The 17,562-nt window shown below is 32.4% G+C and overlaps 2 protein-coding genes across 4 annotated transcripts in view; both read right to left on the reverse strand.

Annotated features, from left to right (window-relative positions):
• The window catches only part of LOC106682247 (kelch-like protein 30), a 16,984-nt gene extending 8,348 nt beyond the window's left edge, over positions 1-8,636 (reverse strand). Inside the window, exons 1-5 of the mRNA XM_014422993.3 lie at positions 8,386-8,636; positions 8,200-8,314; positions 4,512-4,820; positions 3,035-3,265; positions 1,599-1,791 (exon numbers count right to left, since the gene is read on the reverse strand). Coding sequence (XP_014278479.1) covers positions 1,599-1,791; positions 3,035-3,265; positions 4,512-4,820; positions 8,200-8,314; positions 8,386-8,558 — 1,021 coding nt within the window. The 5' untranslated portion in view covers positions 8,559-8,636. The remainder of the gene's footprint in view (positions 1-1,598; positions 1,792-3,034; positions 3,266-4,511; positions 4,821-8,199; positions 8,315-8,385) is intronic.
• A 3,374-nt stretch (positions 8,637-12,010) lies between these two features.
• The window catches only part of LOC106682255 (uncharacterized), a 39,184-nt gene continuing 33,632 nt past the window's right edge, over positions 12,011-17,562 (reverse strand). For all 3 annotated transcript variants that reach the window (XM_014423004.2, XM_014423003.2, XM_067047868.1), the window contains 2 exons: positions 14,223-14,500; positions 12,011-13,034 (listed from right to left, as the gene is read on the reverse strand). In XM_014423004.2, the coding sequence (XP_014278490.1) occupies positions 12,629-13,034; positions 14,223-14,500 (684 nt within the window). In that variant the 3' untranslated portion in view covers positions 12,011-12,628. The remainder of the gene's footprint in view (positions 13,035-14,222; positions 14,501-17,562) is intronic.

The following is a 17,562-nucleotide window of genomic DNA, read 5'->3' on the forward strand; positions in this document are numbered from 1 at the left end:
CTTGGTATCTTCTTTTTTCTATTGTTCTGTCCTATCGTCCAAAATGGCTTCCTACTCTTGCTGGACAGAAATTCATGAGGACCTCCTCATCCTGGAGACATCCTTTCACCTGCGCGCCCAAACAACGAATGAATCTCCAAAACGAAAACCTGCCTCGATGTTACATGTAAACATCGATTGTCGCACAACAGTTAGGGATTTTCGCAAATGATTTACTTTCTGAAAATTATTCATTAGCACTATTTCTTGACTTCTATTTTTTCTTAAATTTACTGCATTTTCAATTATGATGAGAAGAGTTAAAATAGTCTTTATGATATTTGAATCTGCTCAACATGGCCTTGATTTAACGGACTTGTTGACTGAAGAATACGTACCGCCATCTTGGTTTTGTTTTGAATCACAAATTTGTTATGGACAATGAAAATTGGTTAGCTTGTTTTTTGGATAAACAAAACAAATGAATAATATTAAAATGATACATAAAATAAAGCATATCAAAAACCCTTTATACATCAAAATATACTATTTACTCAAAAAGAGCATATTACAATATATGTATAAACATATTGTTGTGAAAGGACAGGTATCACCATCTTTTCAGATAGTCTGTCTGCCCTTCAAGCCCTTGAGTCACCTATATATTGGTGAGAGTGCTGACCAGCTCACTGGAAGTGGGGCCGAGCACCCTTCTATGGGGCCAGAACCATTCCTAGGCACTAAAAGGCATCAGTACAAAGAAGTCCTTGATTGGACATGGAACAAAGCAGGCAAGGAGTGGAAGGAATGTATAGGGCCAAGATACTAATAACTAAACCCTCCACTTCTTCTAGAACTAAGTGGTACATTACGTAGCTCTAAGCAGAAATGAACTTCGATTGCTAATAGGAGTTCTTACAGGTCAGAACAGACTTAAAAGACATCTTAAGATTTGAGGAGTAGTTCGTGATAAAACCTGTCACTTAAGTGGACAGGTCCCAGAAAGTGCCCTCCATTATATAGCAGACTGTGGCTGGTACGCGTAACTAAGGTATAACCTTCTAGGCTCTGATTGAATCCTAGAATATGAGGGTTCCGACATACCACATATAAATTTCATTAGAAAATCAAAAAAGGTCAAAACAGAAGAATCAAAGTCATTCCATTGGTCTGTCTTGGGGTTGGCAAAACGGACCAATAGGCTCACTTGCCAGACATGTTCGCCCCATTATTATCAGTACCATCCATGAACCTGGGGCACAGTAATCTGCTAAGAGAATAAAAATTTGTGAACTCCTGCCATATCATCCATACAGTTCAGACTTTGCCTCTGTTGGCTTATCGCTTAATTTGTTTCATGCCCCACTTTTTTCAAGAGAAAAAATGTAATAATTTTGAAGAGTTTGAATTACGCACATGAGATTTTCGATAGCCAAGAGATGGTTCCAGCAACAACTGGCTGAAAGATGGTTGACAACAATGTACCAAAATAAGTAATATTTTTAAATATATTAAAGAAATAAAAGCATGAAATTATTACTGAAAAGTGATAATTTTTTTATACAAGTTATTATTTTAATTAATAATATAATTGATTATTACTTATGTACATATCGGACCTATGACGTAGACAGCTTTTTCAGAAGCAGCAGCAGTCGGTTTGTATCTCCTTTCAAACATTGGAGGAATGATCAAGAACCGCTTATGATCAACTGATAGCGGTAGAACACGAGACAAAAGGATCGGAGGGATGAATGTGTCTACCGACGGTACCACGGATCCTCCCATCATTCCACCAATTAATAGAATCACCTATGGAAGAAAAAAAATATATATATTAAACAAAATATAATTGATATCCACTCATTTCAAAATGAAACTAGGTATGTTTTAATTATGGTGAATGCAGTTGCTTTTGGTAATGGCATTGAATTTACAACCTCCTGCAGTTCTTTATTAGCGCACTAAACTCTACAATTTTCAATGGAAAAATGTATTTTTAAATGAGGATTTTCACAGAAAATCCAAGTTTAAAAAGATTTTATATTGATGAGAAGACAGTTAACCATGGATAATATATATGTGGAGAAGATGGTGCGGTCAGTCAGTAAAGAACACAAATAAATAAAAACTTGTTTATTAGTGCCAATGTTTCTGCCAGAATTTCAAGCCTTAATCAGGGCTAAGAACAAAAAACTAGAAACTGAAACTAGAACTTTCTTCCGTCAGTTTAAAAACTGACTAACAGAACTTATCATTAACATATTCCCAAAAACCTAATTTATTAAAATAGTAATTTTTTTTAACCTCTGTTTTTGTATTTTTTTTTTTTATCAACACACCACTCATTGCACTTGGTTTAAAGATCTTGACCAAGCAGATCCGTTTTTATGTTTTATATCCTTTTTTTTCTCAACTTTCTTTTTATACCTCTTATCCTTTTCTGCTTTTAATTACTTCTTTCTTACCCACATTACTAAGTTATGTTCACCACATTTATTATTATTGTCATATATACAGACTTCTCCTTTTGTCTTGTATAACTTTATATTTTATTTCTTTCATTCTAGTATCATACTTACATATTTCATTAGTTATATATATTTTCTTTCCCAATTTTTTTTTTTCCATTAACCAATTTTTACAGTTTTTCATGATTAGTGCATAAACGGTATGGAAAATTAAACAAAGGTAAACAACACACACATTTAATAATTCAAAGTCTACTAAGAATCTGTCATCATAATTGAGATATTAATACAATGGAGTGTCTTCATCATGACAGGCAATTGAGTCTTCTTGGTTGGGAAGAGAAACTCATATTATAATGACAGATTCTTCTTGCGAAATTGAATTCTGAAACAATTTGGTTTTATTTTCCCCAATAGTTCCTCAAAATTGTCAAAAAATCATAAAAAATTGTTTGTGAAATCTATAGAAATAAGTCTTAAACACCCCAAATAAGTTTCAGTTTATGGATTTTATATCTTTAACTATTTACTTACTAATACTAAATACTAAACAACTATTAACATAAAATTGATTGTCAACTAGCCTCTACTAGGACTCCTTTGAGAGATGTCTTTCTGTCTAACATATCCCTCATCGAGCCGATCGAATCAGCCCAATCGGTAATGGGAGCTTGGTAATCACTACTGAAATAAGCAGCCAGGCGATCAGACATTCCCCGCCAGCAATTGATCCTGGCAATATCCACATGATTGAACAGTTCTTCCAAGTAGCAGAGTCGATCCTCCGGAGCCACACTCATCCATTGACAAAGTCCCTGAAGAAATAAAATAAAGTAATATTTAAATTGCAAATAAGGTTTAATGTATAATCACAAAGGTAATAAAATATTACATAAACTATTCCTGCATTCATTCACAAATCAAAGACTATATAAGAGGCAGGGTCCTACATAGATTATAGATAAATACATGGAGTGCATACAGAAGTATATAATGTGTATCTTTAAATATTTTAATATTAAACAATTTTTTTTTTTACTTTCACCTATCTATACAAACATATTGTAGTAATATTTTACATCTCTTATTGAATAAAATCAAAAAGTGTTCACTGTTACTATTAACAGAACAGATATATTGTAAATTAAATAATTAACTTTTTAATATTAAGAAAAGTACTAAAAAGGTCAATTAATTTTAATAATGTAAAAAAAAATAATGTTATTTTAATGATATAAGAAAATGTATATATGTTGTAAGTAAAAAGTCATAATTTATTTGATAAATCTAAATTAAGAATTTCTTACTATTTATAATTCTTCTGAAACAGGAATTTTTTAGACATTTTTATTGATACAATAATGCATTTTTTGCATATTTATTAATGCTTATAATATAATAAATATTATATTAAAATAATAATGCATTTTGTGGATAAATAACATTTATTTAATCATTTGTAAGTGAAATTAGTAATGTTTTCAGTTTTTTGCTTGTAAATTAAAATATTTTGCATATTTGAACATAAAAATAATTTTGTTAAGCCAGAACAATGGAGTCTAAATAAAAAATATGTAGATCGTAATTGACATATGCTAAATATTAATGCTTATAATATAATAAATATTATATTAAAATAATAATGCATTTTGTGGATAAATAACATTTATTTAATCATTTGTAAGTGAAATGAGTAGTGTTTTCAGTTTTTGCTTGCAAATTAAAATATTTTGAATATTTGAACATAAAAATAATTTTTAATAAATGGAAGATGGGTCGGGTGTGGTAAAATAAAATTCAAATAGTAATAACTATTTTAATTGAGCCAATGTTTCTCTCCACTACCAAGAAACTAAGGAGCCCACCTCTATCAGTAAATATTAGAAATATTACTGAATTTCAGAGATGGGCTCCTTAGTTGCTATTTATTATGGTGGTAGTTATTTATTATTATTAGTAAATATTACTGAATTTCAAATATAATTGACTTTATTTCCACATGAATAGTAATAATTTTGAATAGCATAAATTTTAAAAATGAACATAAAATATGATACCTACAAGGAGCAGTCTCTCATGGTCGGATATTGCTAAGAAGTCCGAACTGAAGAATGACAAGAGCTGGTCTGGAGAAATATTAAGGAACTCGGGTTTTCCAGTAGAGATAAGACGAATGAAGTTCTTCCTGATGTAACAGTCAACTTTGACGAATACATCAGAGAAACCATGCCTATCAGCGATCTCATGATATGACCAACAATTGAAATCGTTGATAGTTGTCAGCATATAATGAGACAGGTGATGGTGCAAGAGGCCAACACCGAAGAAATCTTCAAGCTCGACCAAACTGACAATGTTCTTTTGAGACAACTAAAAATAAAAAAGGATGGGCAGTTGAATTAATCTGGATAATGGTAATAAAGAAAATAAATAAATAATAATAACTTATGAAGAAGATGGTCAGGGGTGCGGTCGAAAGAAAAAAAAATTGTTAACAAATATTTATTTGCCGACGTTTTGCCTCACTTTTAGAGCTTCACCAGGGCTAAAAAGATAAAAAACAACTAAAAATATTTTTACATAGAAGGATAATAAAATACAAAAAGGTAAATTAAGGTAGGGTTAATATTATATAAATATACGTTAAAAGAAAATTATATACAAATGAACAAAAAGAAGAAATAAAAATAGTTGTAATATAGAAGAGACAATAAGTATAAATAAAAAAAAAAATTATGTTAACTATCAAGTTATAGATTTTTTTTATTTTTATTTATACTTATTGTCAACTCTATATTATAACTATTTTTATTTCTTCTTTTAGTTCATTTGTATATAATTTTATTTTCAAGTATATTTACATAATTTTAACCCTACATTAATTTACTTTTTTGTATTTTAATATCCTACTATGTCAAAATGTTATCAGCCGTTTTTGTATCTTTTTAGCCCTGTAAAGCTCTACAAAGTGGGGCAAAACATCCATATATAAATAATTCTTAACTTTTTTTTTTTCTTTTGACTGCACCTCTGAAATCTTCTTCATATTTTGAAATAATACTGTCAGGTCAATCATTTATATATGTAATATAAATAATAATAATGTAAATAGACAATTTTAATATTCTAAAATATTGCTAACAGTCAATTTTTCAACAATATAGCTGGGGCTTAGAGCCTAAGTACCTACTGATGACAATACTGTATTAGGTTCCTTAATGTGACGATCCTATATTAGGTAACTTAATGTGACAATACTGCATTAGGTTACTTAATGTGACGATACTATATTAAGTAACTTAATGTGACGATACTGTATTAGGTTACTTAATGTTAAGTTAAAAAAATTATTCTTTTTCTTTTCAGGAATTTATACCTTTTCCTTTTTAATTCTTAATTCATTATGCAATCCAACACCATTTCAGGCTCTTTTGTCCCTTATCTAGTTCTTACAATTAATTTGTGGATGTAAGTTATCTAAATTAGAACAATTTAAAATATATCAAACTGAATATGAGTCCAATTTTTTTAATCATTATTTTCTATTTCATTAGTTGTTTCTCAATTTTTTGGTCCTAAAAATAGAACTAATAGGATTAAAATGGTAAAACAGTAGGCATAAAGAAAAACTTATGCCCATCTATATATCCAAATTTAAGTGCACTGAATAAAGAATTAAAAAATCCAACCAAGGAACCAATGAATTAAATCACTTTTAAGTTAAGTTTAATAAATTTCTGTAAGAATTTGAGAATCAAAATTGAGATTTGTCACTTCTTTATGAATGAAATTCCTTTTATTTTGATATCTCATTCATCAAAATCTATCACTCTTAAGAGCTATAAAAAAGGATCATACTACCATAATATATCTATAAAAGATTATAATATTTTTGTTTTTAAAATTATATTTTGATTACCAGTTATTTCTGCCTGAATAAGATCCAGTAGCTGCAAACATTTTTAGATAATGACGATATTTTGGTTTACTTCTAATCTCAGTTTCCTTTTACATAGATATTTTTTGATAAAGGAAAAATCTGTTTTTATTTTGTTCCTCACAGCTAAATGTAGAGAAAATCGGTGTAGTGAACCTTAATTTAACAAATCTTCTCAAAATAACAAATATAAAATCCTATAAAAAAAATTATTCATGCTTCTCAAACGAATTTTAGTAAAGGTGTCCTTTATACAGCAAAAAGGATCTGTATATAAAAAAATTTTTTATGCACTACCTGGTCATTTCTGATATTTGGTAATCCTTACCGTATACCTGGGTGGTTATCCTACAGGTTTCCAACCTATTCTAAACAGATTGAGAAAATTGAGATTCATTCAATGAGACCACCACAAAATTAACTTCAACCTGACCAGATAGAATTCGAACTGACGCCACTACAGACTTAATGTTGCTATAGAAATACATTTGCACTGTTGCCCAACTCCTCAATATCGTTTCTCACATGCTAATCTCAGTATAGCAAACATATCCTGATAAATTCTTTGTTAGCTATTCTCCAACCCAACTGCTCCCTCAAGTCATGTTTATTTAGTTTCGCTTATCGTTGACCTAATCCAATTAGATTAGTTCATAATTGAAGAGTATTGTAGAAAAAGCAATTTCTAATAAATGGAAATGGTGTTCTTTAAGCATAGAGGCAACAGAACACATTACTTAAGATTATGTAACTATTTCTATGGCAATTTCAATATGGGGAAAGGAGAGAGAGGGGTTACTTAATGTTCTTAAAGTTTCATTACTTTTCAAGTTTTGCAAAATGAGACTTTGTACATATTACTATCTATATACTTCAAGTAAAAGTATATACAGTACATAATTATTTCAATGAGGCCAAATTTTTGTACAACAAATTATATGTTAATCAATTAATGTATGAACTACAATATAATGAATTTTCTATAGATAGTCTATCTGAACATCTATAAAACGAACTTATTTGCAACAAATCCCTTAGTGGAACAATTTTGTTGCAAAGATTTACTATGATTGGATAAAAATAATTTGTAATTAAATATCATTAAAATGTAATAATACATAATCATCACTGTTATAGTGGTAGAAAAATAAATAAATAACAACAAATTTTTTTTTATTAATGTGTTCAAATATATTCAGAGGACATCCAGTAAAGCATAATGTTTGATAAGACAGCTGAGTGTATTAAATTAAGTAACCCATTCAATGTAGTGTCAATACTTCAATCAAGAAAATAGAAAGTACTAGTTTACAACTGTCACTCCGGCATGACAAATGGGAGTATACTCACTTGTTATATTTTATTGAAATTATGTAGTAAAGAATATGTTCATTTGTCAAGCAAAAAAAGGAATTACAATGACATTAAATGAGAAGGTTGGGAGTGTGATTAGTAAAGACAACCAATATGTAAAAACTTATTTATTAGTGCCAACGTTTCAGCCAGAATTTCAAGCGATACAATCGGTGTTAGAACCTAGCTCCAGGTGCCCTGATAATCTGGACGAGACGTTGCCATTGATGAATAAGTCTTTACTTACTTGTCTTCTTCACTGATAACACCTCCAACCATCTTCTCCTCCTATATAATCCAGGGTCAACCATTAACTCATTATAATGATATTAAGTATTTTAGGGTAATGAAAAAATTTGGCATAAGTACAAATAAAATGTTTAAGTTGGTATTGACTTTACAACATCTTCAAGTAGTTGATAAAGTAAAATTATAAACCATGTAAACAAGTAAACTTACAGTAATTTCTCCAGTATATATGAAATGAACGATCTGTTTCAATATCTTTGAATCACAGAAAGATATGTCAACAGAGGAAACACTTCTCGAGGTCAATTCAGAGGTAAAAAACAGTCTAAAAACGAAAAGTAAGAATTATTTTAATGGTCACAAATCAAAAAACTCAAGTAGCAACAGACCCCTCACTTGAAAAAGGTTGCAGCAGAAGCAAGAACAATCTTATGTGCTGGTATTTGATCGTCCCTGGTAGCAAGGAGAACATCGAAGAGTTTGTTCTCGTAATAAAGTCTCTTGAGACCCCCACAGACTGCATTGTGAACCGAACTGTCAGAGACATCAATGCTCAATATTTCACACATTACCAGTTCAGATCTGCACTAAGAGAGGCGCCAACCATTACAGATAAACTGCAACACAAGCCATAACATTGTGTCAGGGCGAGGCCAGCAAAGAGATCGAAACACCTTCATCACAGGTTCGCATTTAAATAAAGTGAATTTTTCCATATTTTTATCCTACTACGTCTTGATTTGAATTTAGAAGTGTATTTAAATATATTGGCAATATTCCAAATTCTTGAAAAGATGATGAAAGTTATAGAAAATTTATATAAAAAAAGTCGTATTCTATTTTGGAAGACACGGTCAGTCGGATTGATAGTTATCATTCACATGCATCAGTCCCGACATACCGTCGGGAATACATAGAATATACCGATCAGTTCTGTAACCATCTGTGAGATGGGTAGATAGCGAGTTCCGTTGGTGATTGCCTACTAAAATATTCCTACATCAGACCCACATGTTCTATTCAAAGTTTTAAAAAGAAAGAAAGGAGTCAGAAACGTTATAGGGTCAAGTATTCTGAAGAGATTATTTGAGCAATATAATCTATCCTATACTTTTTATTTATTTCTTAATGACCTACGGCTCGTCCCTGTAGCACATACAATCTCCTTCGCGACTGCAGGGTCGTTTTTTGCAGAGCGAATTTTCCTTCCTGTAAGGACGGACTAATGAACTAATCAACGGTTAGTTCCCGTAGGAATGCCTACCTCTTGGTGACTGCAGGCTACCGTAGCCTGCAGAGCAAAGTTTTCGTCCTTCGAGGACTGAGGGCTAGTTCCAGGAAGATTCATCCTGTCCATTTATCTCCTAGCCTGTATGAACACACATTGTCGAGGCATTCTGGTATAGAATACATCACATCTTGAATTGGGGTCAGAACCATCTAATTTAACAAAAATGATAGAAGATTTTTGACTATAAGAGAACTGGTAGGCAGGCCAATATGTGGTAGAGAATTTGGAACAGAAAAATCGTACTGTACATGCACCTGTCCGTTTGTTGGTAGTCAAACCAGTGTTGGGACGATTTAGATACTAATGATATCAATACCATTGGATCTGTATTGGTTGTATTGTTTATTAACTACACAGTCCATAATTTTTCATAAATAACCGAATTTGTTGTTTTGAAATCGTTAAATAAATAAATATTTAACTTTAAATACTCTCAAGTAAATATCTAATATTCCACTTTGTTATAGATACTAAAGGCTAATTATCGAAAGTTGGACACACTAGGTCTTTTCTAAGAATCACTTCTGACGATCCCTAACTATACGGAGCATGCGGTTTTGCGAGTCAATACTCTGTACTACCCGTGTTCCGTACAGCTTCGGACAGCCAGAAGGGTTTGTTGGAACAGAACTATGGTAATAGGTAAGTTATATTAAATAAATGTTATTCAAGTAGATTTGCTTATAAATTATTCTACACTAGAATGAATTTGTTACGTTGTTATTCTTTGCTGTGGTTAGTGTGTCTACTACATGATTGTATAATAAAAACGTTTCTTCCATTCTTCTGCAAATTTAGACATTTTTCTCCATCATAATGAATTCTAAACGATTCCTTCTCCATAGATGTTAACTTTGATCACTTTAGATCTTGAATTTCATTGCATTGCCTTTGAGTTTAACTCATATTTTATAATTTTCATAATCAGTTCCTACTGTATATATATTTTTGTTTATTAGATATGTACACTCTCAGACCATTTAAAATTATTTTAGTACGACAATGTTTGATATAGTTGAAAAAGATTATTTAGTAATATAATATTGTTTATAGATGTTAGCAATGTTTGCGTTATTTTAAAATTGCTGTATGACTGCATATGGATTTTAGTATTATTTTTGTAATATTATACTATATTCTTTTTGTTTTCTACCATATTACCTATATTTTAAAAATTAATTTTATGATTCCTGCATTTTTAATTCAAACACCAATCATTTGTTTACTTTTTTTGTACTCAATTGGCTAGTAAATGTTATTTTGAGTGAAACATACAATTTTTAATAAGTGTAGTCTTGCATTCACTCCTTGATTTTAACTATTCGTTAATGTGAAAAAGAGTAATAATGTGGATTTTATTGATTTCATTTAACACAACCCAGTTAAATACCATCGTCTAAAATGATTAATCCCTATACGAATCCTTGGAGTTCTAAAAAGGGTGTATCCAACCAGGGGGATAGCATACCCTATTCTCACTCAAAGGGAAAGTGAAGCCAAAAAGAGAGGAGTTGATCCCCTCCTCCCTCCCTCGGGGTTCAAGTTTAGTTTAAGTTAATAGGAATGTACACCATTGTAATAAAAGCTGAAACTGAAGGCATCCGGTGACTGACTCCTACTCCTGTGTCACGCTCATGGAGCTCAACATAAGGCCTACCTCTTTGGCTTCACTTTTCTTCTTAGTTTACCTTCTCCATTATACTCTTCTCCAAGTATCCAACCATTTCAGGAGAGCATATTTTGTATTTTTTTGTGTTCTGTAAATTCTTTTTCGGTAAAAAACTAAAAATAATTTTATATTTTTAATAACTAGATACGATCCAAATTGCGTTTCACATAAATAAACTAATTAGTATTGATGGCTAGTCTAGTAAAAAGACGATTATTCGAAAATATCGAAAGTGTAAAATTCACTCCTTTAACAGAATATTGACGGCATGGAAGTTCAATCCAATTCTTTACACAGTCAGATGTGTTCTACTGGATCTATAAGTTTACTACTTACCGAAAACCAAGACATACAGAAATGCTTGATAAACAAAGGAAACGTCAAACGTAGCTATTTACACGCCTGTTCTGTTCTTTTGACTTATGTCTGCTATTACATTCGATTTTCTCGTAATTTTTTATTTCCTTGTTTACTACAGAGTGGAGTTTCAAAAGAACCTACAGCTAATTCCTGGACTTGTCAATCCTTTCACCGCCGTAGGCTGGTTCCTTAGGGAGTGAAGTTTCTATTCTGCGAGGGTTTAGGGCTTGTTCCCGTAAGACTTATCCTACCAATTCTCTTCTAGTCAGTACCTTATCTGTATGAACACGCATTGTCCAGGCCTTCTGCTGTAGAGTACCCTACATCTTCAATTGTGATCAGAACGTCAATTGAAATTCATTTTATAGAAACAATTATATGAATAATTAACAAAGAAGTACCTTTTGGTTTGAAGAGGAATGATAATTAAAATACATTTTTTTAAAATTTTACTATTTAATCTGGTTTATTTATTTCTATGACACTCATTTTATAAAAGAAGCTTTGTTTATATTTCAATAGTAAAAGTAGTTAACGAAAATATTACTTCTTAAAAATAATAACATGTCTTTTTATATAAAATGTAATAAATTATTGTGAAATTCAATTAAAATACATTTTTTACCTAAGGTAACAAATTAATAATAATATTAATTTTCTACTGACTAGAAAATAGTTCACATACATTTCATACACAAAACTGTTAAATAAAGTTATATAATTGTAATAAACGTTTAAGTTTATTATTAAAGTTAGTTACACTTACGGTATATGATTTTTATCGATTATATTGAATTTTTCATTCACTATTCACGTTTCAATTCAACTTCGTAGTCGTATCGCGTGCATGGCAAGCAACTGAAAGACTTTCTTCTTGTACTGTCAGACAGTCAATTAAATTACTTTCTCGACATATCGATTTATGTAAATATTCTCTTGCTATAAAAGAAACTCATGATGGCAATGTTCAAAGTTAGTGAAGCACAGTCTTAATGAAGTCTACAAGTTTTCATAAATACAATGATATGGCTTCCATTTTTGATATTTTTTTTTCGTGTTTTTTCAGTTTGTTTTCTTTGGTTGTGACATGCAATTTTATATGAATTATTATGGTTAAAATCTCTTTAGGTATATCTGTGTTTTTCATAAAATGTATAAGTGCAATAGTCATTGTTAAGAACTTCTATTCCAGTAAAATTGAGATTATTCTATCGGTAACTTCATTTCATATTGTTTTTTCGTGAACATTATTTACCGCTTTGGTAAAGAGAAAAAAAAAAGATAAATAAATAACTCCTTTCCGACTCGAAATAAAAACATCAGTGAGGAGAGCGTGAAGAACATGCGCAGGAACATTGGACGACGACCGGATATTGGACCTTGATCCATTGGCAGGCTGGCGAGCGGCAGTGCCACCGGAGTAGAGTCTTGTGCTGTGCTGCCAGAGGGCGACACTTCATCCCGGCCGGCACCGAACAGCTGCTCCGGGGGCAGAGTCCCTCACGGATCCAGCGAGGCCAGAACCTGGGCCCCAGATCGCGCCACTTAAACCCTACCGGGCAGGCTGTCAGCGCCCATAGTAGTTGCCGCAGCTTCCTCTTCAGTTTTACGGGTACTTGGGTTTTCAGTCTAGAGCCATCGGCGAGCTTCACCACGCCCAGCTCCACTTCCCGAATGTACTGCGGCATAGGACCCATCGGCACCAATCTTCCATTCTTCCTTCGCCTGTAAAGAATGAAAGGAAATCATCATTAAAACTTTAGTTATTTTCTTATCTTAAGGATAATTTATAAAATAAGCAGCTGTAAGATAGCTGAAACTCTAATGCCTGAACCCATCTTACCCCAAATAATTTAATCATGACTGAGCCTTTGAAGGCTTGTTTACCAATAAACCCAATTTGTAATAGATAATTGTTTTTATTTTAATTTTAGGCAACATCAGCCACATGTATTGCCACTCCAAAGGAGACTACGAGAAACCCGAAACCTGCTAACTTAACCTTGCCATATACACCTTGACAGTTTAAGTAGATTACACACAGTTCTTGTGGGTCGTCTGGCAGTCACATATAGTCATAAATAGTTTGTTCCCCAATGCACTGTGAAAGATGCATTGTCAACCTTGGCAGGAAGAATAATACTCTATAAGAATAATACTCATAATGAAATGTATGAAAGAAATATAGAATGTCCGGAAAAGTGAATAAGGAAAGAACAAGAGAGAAGAGATATGTAAGAGAGAGTGGAATAAAGGAAGAAATATTTTAAGAAGACATAGAAATGTACTGAGTTGACCAGAGATACCATGTTATGTGAGTGGTGATCACCTTGTTCAGTAGATGTTGGCATGCGAGTTCGAAAATACATTAAACCAAGAAAAATAGTTAGTGTCATGTATAACTAACTAACTATGAAACACCGTTTAGATAACATAAATAAAGTAGAAAAAAATGAAACTAAAATTTTATTGAGTAAAATTACAAAATAACAAATGAGAAATAAATAAATTGTAGAAGGATAATCCGGAAGGCGGTCAATAAAGGAAATAATAATATAGTAAACAACAATAATAGTAAAAGAAAACTATTTATTGTAAACCAACGTTTCGTCCCACTTTGCAGGTCTGTCAAAATGGAGCACTGAGAACGACTGATCTGAACTGAACTCTCAGAGCTCCATTCTGACAGCCCGGCAAAGTGGGGCGAAACGTTGGTTTACAATATATAGTTTTATTTTACTATTTTGATTCCTTTATTGACCGTCACCCGAACTATCCTCCTACAATCTATTTTATACGGTCGGCTACCTTCGTTCAATGAGAAATAAATAACTATGAAAACTAATAAAAAGACTGCTTTATTACTTTCTTGTTTTTAGTCTCAGTAGCGAAATAGTACAATGCAGAGCTCACCTGAAACTGAACTGCGAGGTATCGATTGCCTGTAACCCCTCCGGAGGTTCATTTACGCTCATGAAGTGGACATCAAAGGCAGAGCCTAGTTTGGTCATGAGGTCGGTGGCATTGAGGTCTTCAGGTGACGGCTCCGTGGCAGGATCCGAAGACTCCAGGAGTCCAGGGCCAGGACCCCAACTATCAGCCCTCAGGCCCTGCTCCTCCGGCGACACGACGGCCCCATTCTCTCCTCCAATAAGGGCTAGCCACACCAACACTCCCAGCCACCACCGCATCTGTGAACAGCAGTTCCAGTATGTAACATATAATGAATCAAATTGACAGGCTCCAATATAAAATATTTTATAAGAACTGTAAACATTTATACTAGCATAAATGTAGTTTGAAGGTTTGTCATATGTACCTCAACACCTTTAACATTGTAGCATAATTAACTAACAAGATTTCTTACGTAACATTCATCATTTTCTTAGTAAAAAATGAGATAGAAAATACTTTAAAAACTTTATTAAAATATTCCAAATTATCAAACACCTTCAAGTTTAAAAAAAAACTTCTAAATACAAAAATAAAAGGACAAATATATTTGTTAAATTATATGCACTGAGAGCTGGCATAGCTTTTAGCGACATTACTGGTCACCACCGATTCAAGCCAAGACGTGAACCATATACTAACGTCTTATATTATGTGTTTATTTCTTGTAAATATATTAATTTTATATTTTTAATAAATATCATTGCACATTGCATACATACTTTTGCATTCATAAATTTATGACTAGAATGAATAAAGATCACAATAGAATCTTCCGATGCACTAACAGCTATTTTCTCGCATGCAGTGTCTCTGACTCCGGAGGATTTACTAGCGTGAACTTAACATTCAACATCAACGCGGAGTGGATTCCCCTCTTGGAAAACAGTAAATCAGACACGTAACAAGTAGATTAGTTTATTATGCTTTTATTTTCAAAATTTATATCGCTATATTTTGTTAACTGCTCATGATATGAAGGCAAGGAGATTAAGATGGGCGGGATATGTGGACCGAAGCAATCCATCAGGACGCCTTTACAGAACAAGAATGCCAGTTTAGTTGACAAGAGACTACGTGGAAGTCCAAAAGAGCTGCATGCAGCAAACTGGAAAGCAGTAGCCTAAGAAAGGCAGGCGAGGAGAAAGAAGTCTGGTTCGGGCGCCCAAAGATCTACCAGGGCCCTGTTTCATAATGACAGCTAATAGTATTAGTTCATAGTACAAGTGTAGAAACTAATGTGGTGACAATACCAATACTTAGTTTTTGACGTGACAACGTCTTATAAATCATTTTGCGGGATGCAATGTTAGAAAAAGTGTCCCGTAACGGAAGTAGATTGTTTTGTTTACATTTAATACAAAACATTATTGGATAACTATAGTAACCATTTAAACATTTTACTTATATAAACTTTTATTTTTGACGTGACAACGTCTTATAAATCATTTTGCGGGATGCCATGTTAGAAAAAGTGTCCCGTAACGGAAGTAGATTGTGGGGGAGGTAATTAGTAGTGTAGTAGTGGGGGTAAGAGGATTATAGATGCTGAGAGTCATGCAGGCAAAAGTGTCCCGTAACGGAGAAGGTAGTGGTGGGGATGGGTAAGAGTGAGGTGGTGGGGGTAAGAGGATTATAGATGCTGAGAGTCATGCAGGCAAAAGTGTAGCGTAACGGAGAAGGTAGTGGTGGGGGAAGGAAGCCTGAGATGATCTTTAAATTATGCATGAAATTAAGAATATGGTGATAATAATAAAATTCATTGGAATTAATTAAACTACCATCGTCCGATTATGAATAGAATATTGGAAATAAAGTCTTAGAATTAAGTATAACTGTATAAATATTTTGTATAACCAAGCAAAAATAAATATCTGAATTCAATATGTGAACTGGTTTATTATTTCAAATATATAACATTGGATTGATTTTTCATGATAGTGATGACTATTAGTGATATTACAAGAATTAAAAAATACTAAAGTACAAGTTACTATTGTACAAGTCTGTGTAATTGAATTGAGATAAATCTACAAGACTAATAGTATTAGTTTGTACTTTATTATGAAACAGGGCCCAGGCCTGTTGAGCAAGTTAAGGTAAAAAATGTACTTTATATATATTTTTATTATCTTTTTCTTTATTAAAACATATTACATGTCCAACGTTTCGGCCGATCTAGTCATCATTTTAGTTTTAGTATCACAGCCTCACATTGCTTCATAGAGATTTGTAGGCTATTATGCACAAGCCAATTTAATACATTTAAAATAAACCTATTTGTGACTATAGCATTTATTGATAATTACTATCCTTCACAATTCTTGTATTTTACTAACATTAAATTACTGTATTGATAGTTAAATACAAAAATTGTGAAGCATAAAAATTATAAATAAAAGCTAAAGTGACAAATAGGTTTATTTTAAATTTGTTACATTGACTTGAGCATAATAGCCAGCAATTTTAATAAATCAATGTGAGACTGTAGTACTAAAATTAAGATAGACCTTAGTGTTTGCCGGATCGGCTGAAACGTTGGGCATGTAATATGTTTTAATAAAGAAAATTTTTACTTTAACCTGCTCTCGAAAATTGTTATTCGACTGAACCATCCAACTCTAATTACAATAAACTTCTGGTAACACACAATGTATGATAACCATAGTAATGTTTAAAAAAATTACCTTTTCATGAAATTCAAGATTTCAAAGGACTGTAAATACTTTAATCCTAATCAATCCCTTTAGAGCATTCTCTAACCTTGTTTAATCCCATTCGACTTCTTCAAAATAACTTCAGTTATTTGTTTCAGAGAAGAAACTTGACAGTATCCTACGAAATTCTCGTAATTTTAAGGCATTACTTGAAAAAATAATTCACAGCCTCTAAAGCAATTCGTGAAATTATAAAATATGATGGGGGGAGGGACCCTACGCAACGCTGGTTTGAAAAATTTAGCAGTGGAGATGCAACGTTAGAAAGGAAGAAGGGCTTATTAATATCTATTTATGGGCGACCATTAATGGACATTAAAAAGGTTCTGCAGGAAGCTGTTGAGTCAAATCCGTCCACAAGTACTCGCCAACTTACCAAGGAGAGTGGTGTGTCGAAAGATTAGTCGCCATCTACTCTCCATGGGGAAGGAGAAAAGGAACAGTAGACTGGACCCTCACGAACTTACTCCTCAGCAATCAGCAATCACTTCCCGTCTAACCAAAAAAAAGTTTAAAGAACTTCATGGGTTTGAACTTCTGCCTCATCTACCATATAGTTTAAAGAACTTCATGGGTTTGAACTT

This window comes from Halyomorpha halys, unplaced genomic scaffold (assembly GCF_000696795.3).
Source record: "Halyomorpha halys isolate HHAL.00 unplaced genomic scaffold, Hhal_1.1 Scaffold398.1, whole genome shotgun sequence".
In the NCBI taxonomy this organism is placed as follows: domain Eukaryota; kingdom Metazoa; phylum Arthropoda; class Insecta; order Hemiptera; family Pentatomidae; genus Halyomorpha; species Halyomorpha halys.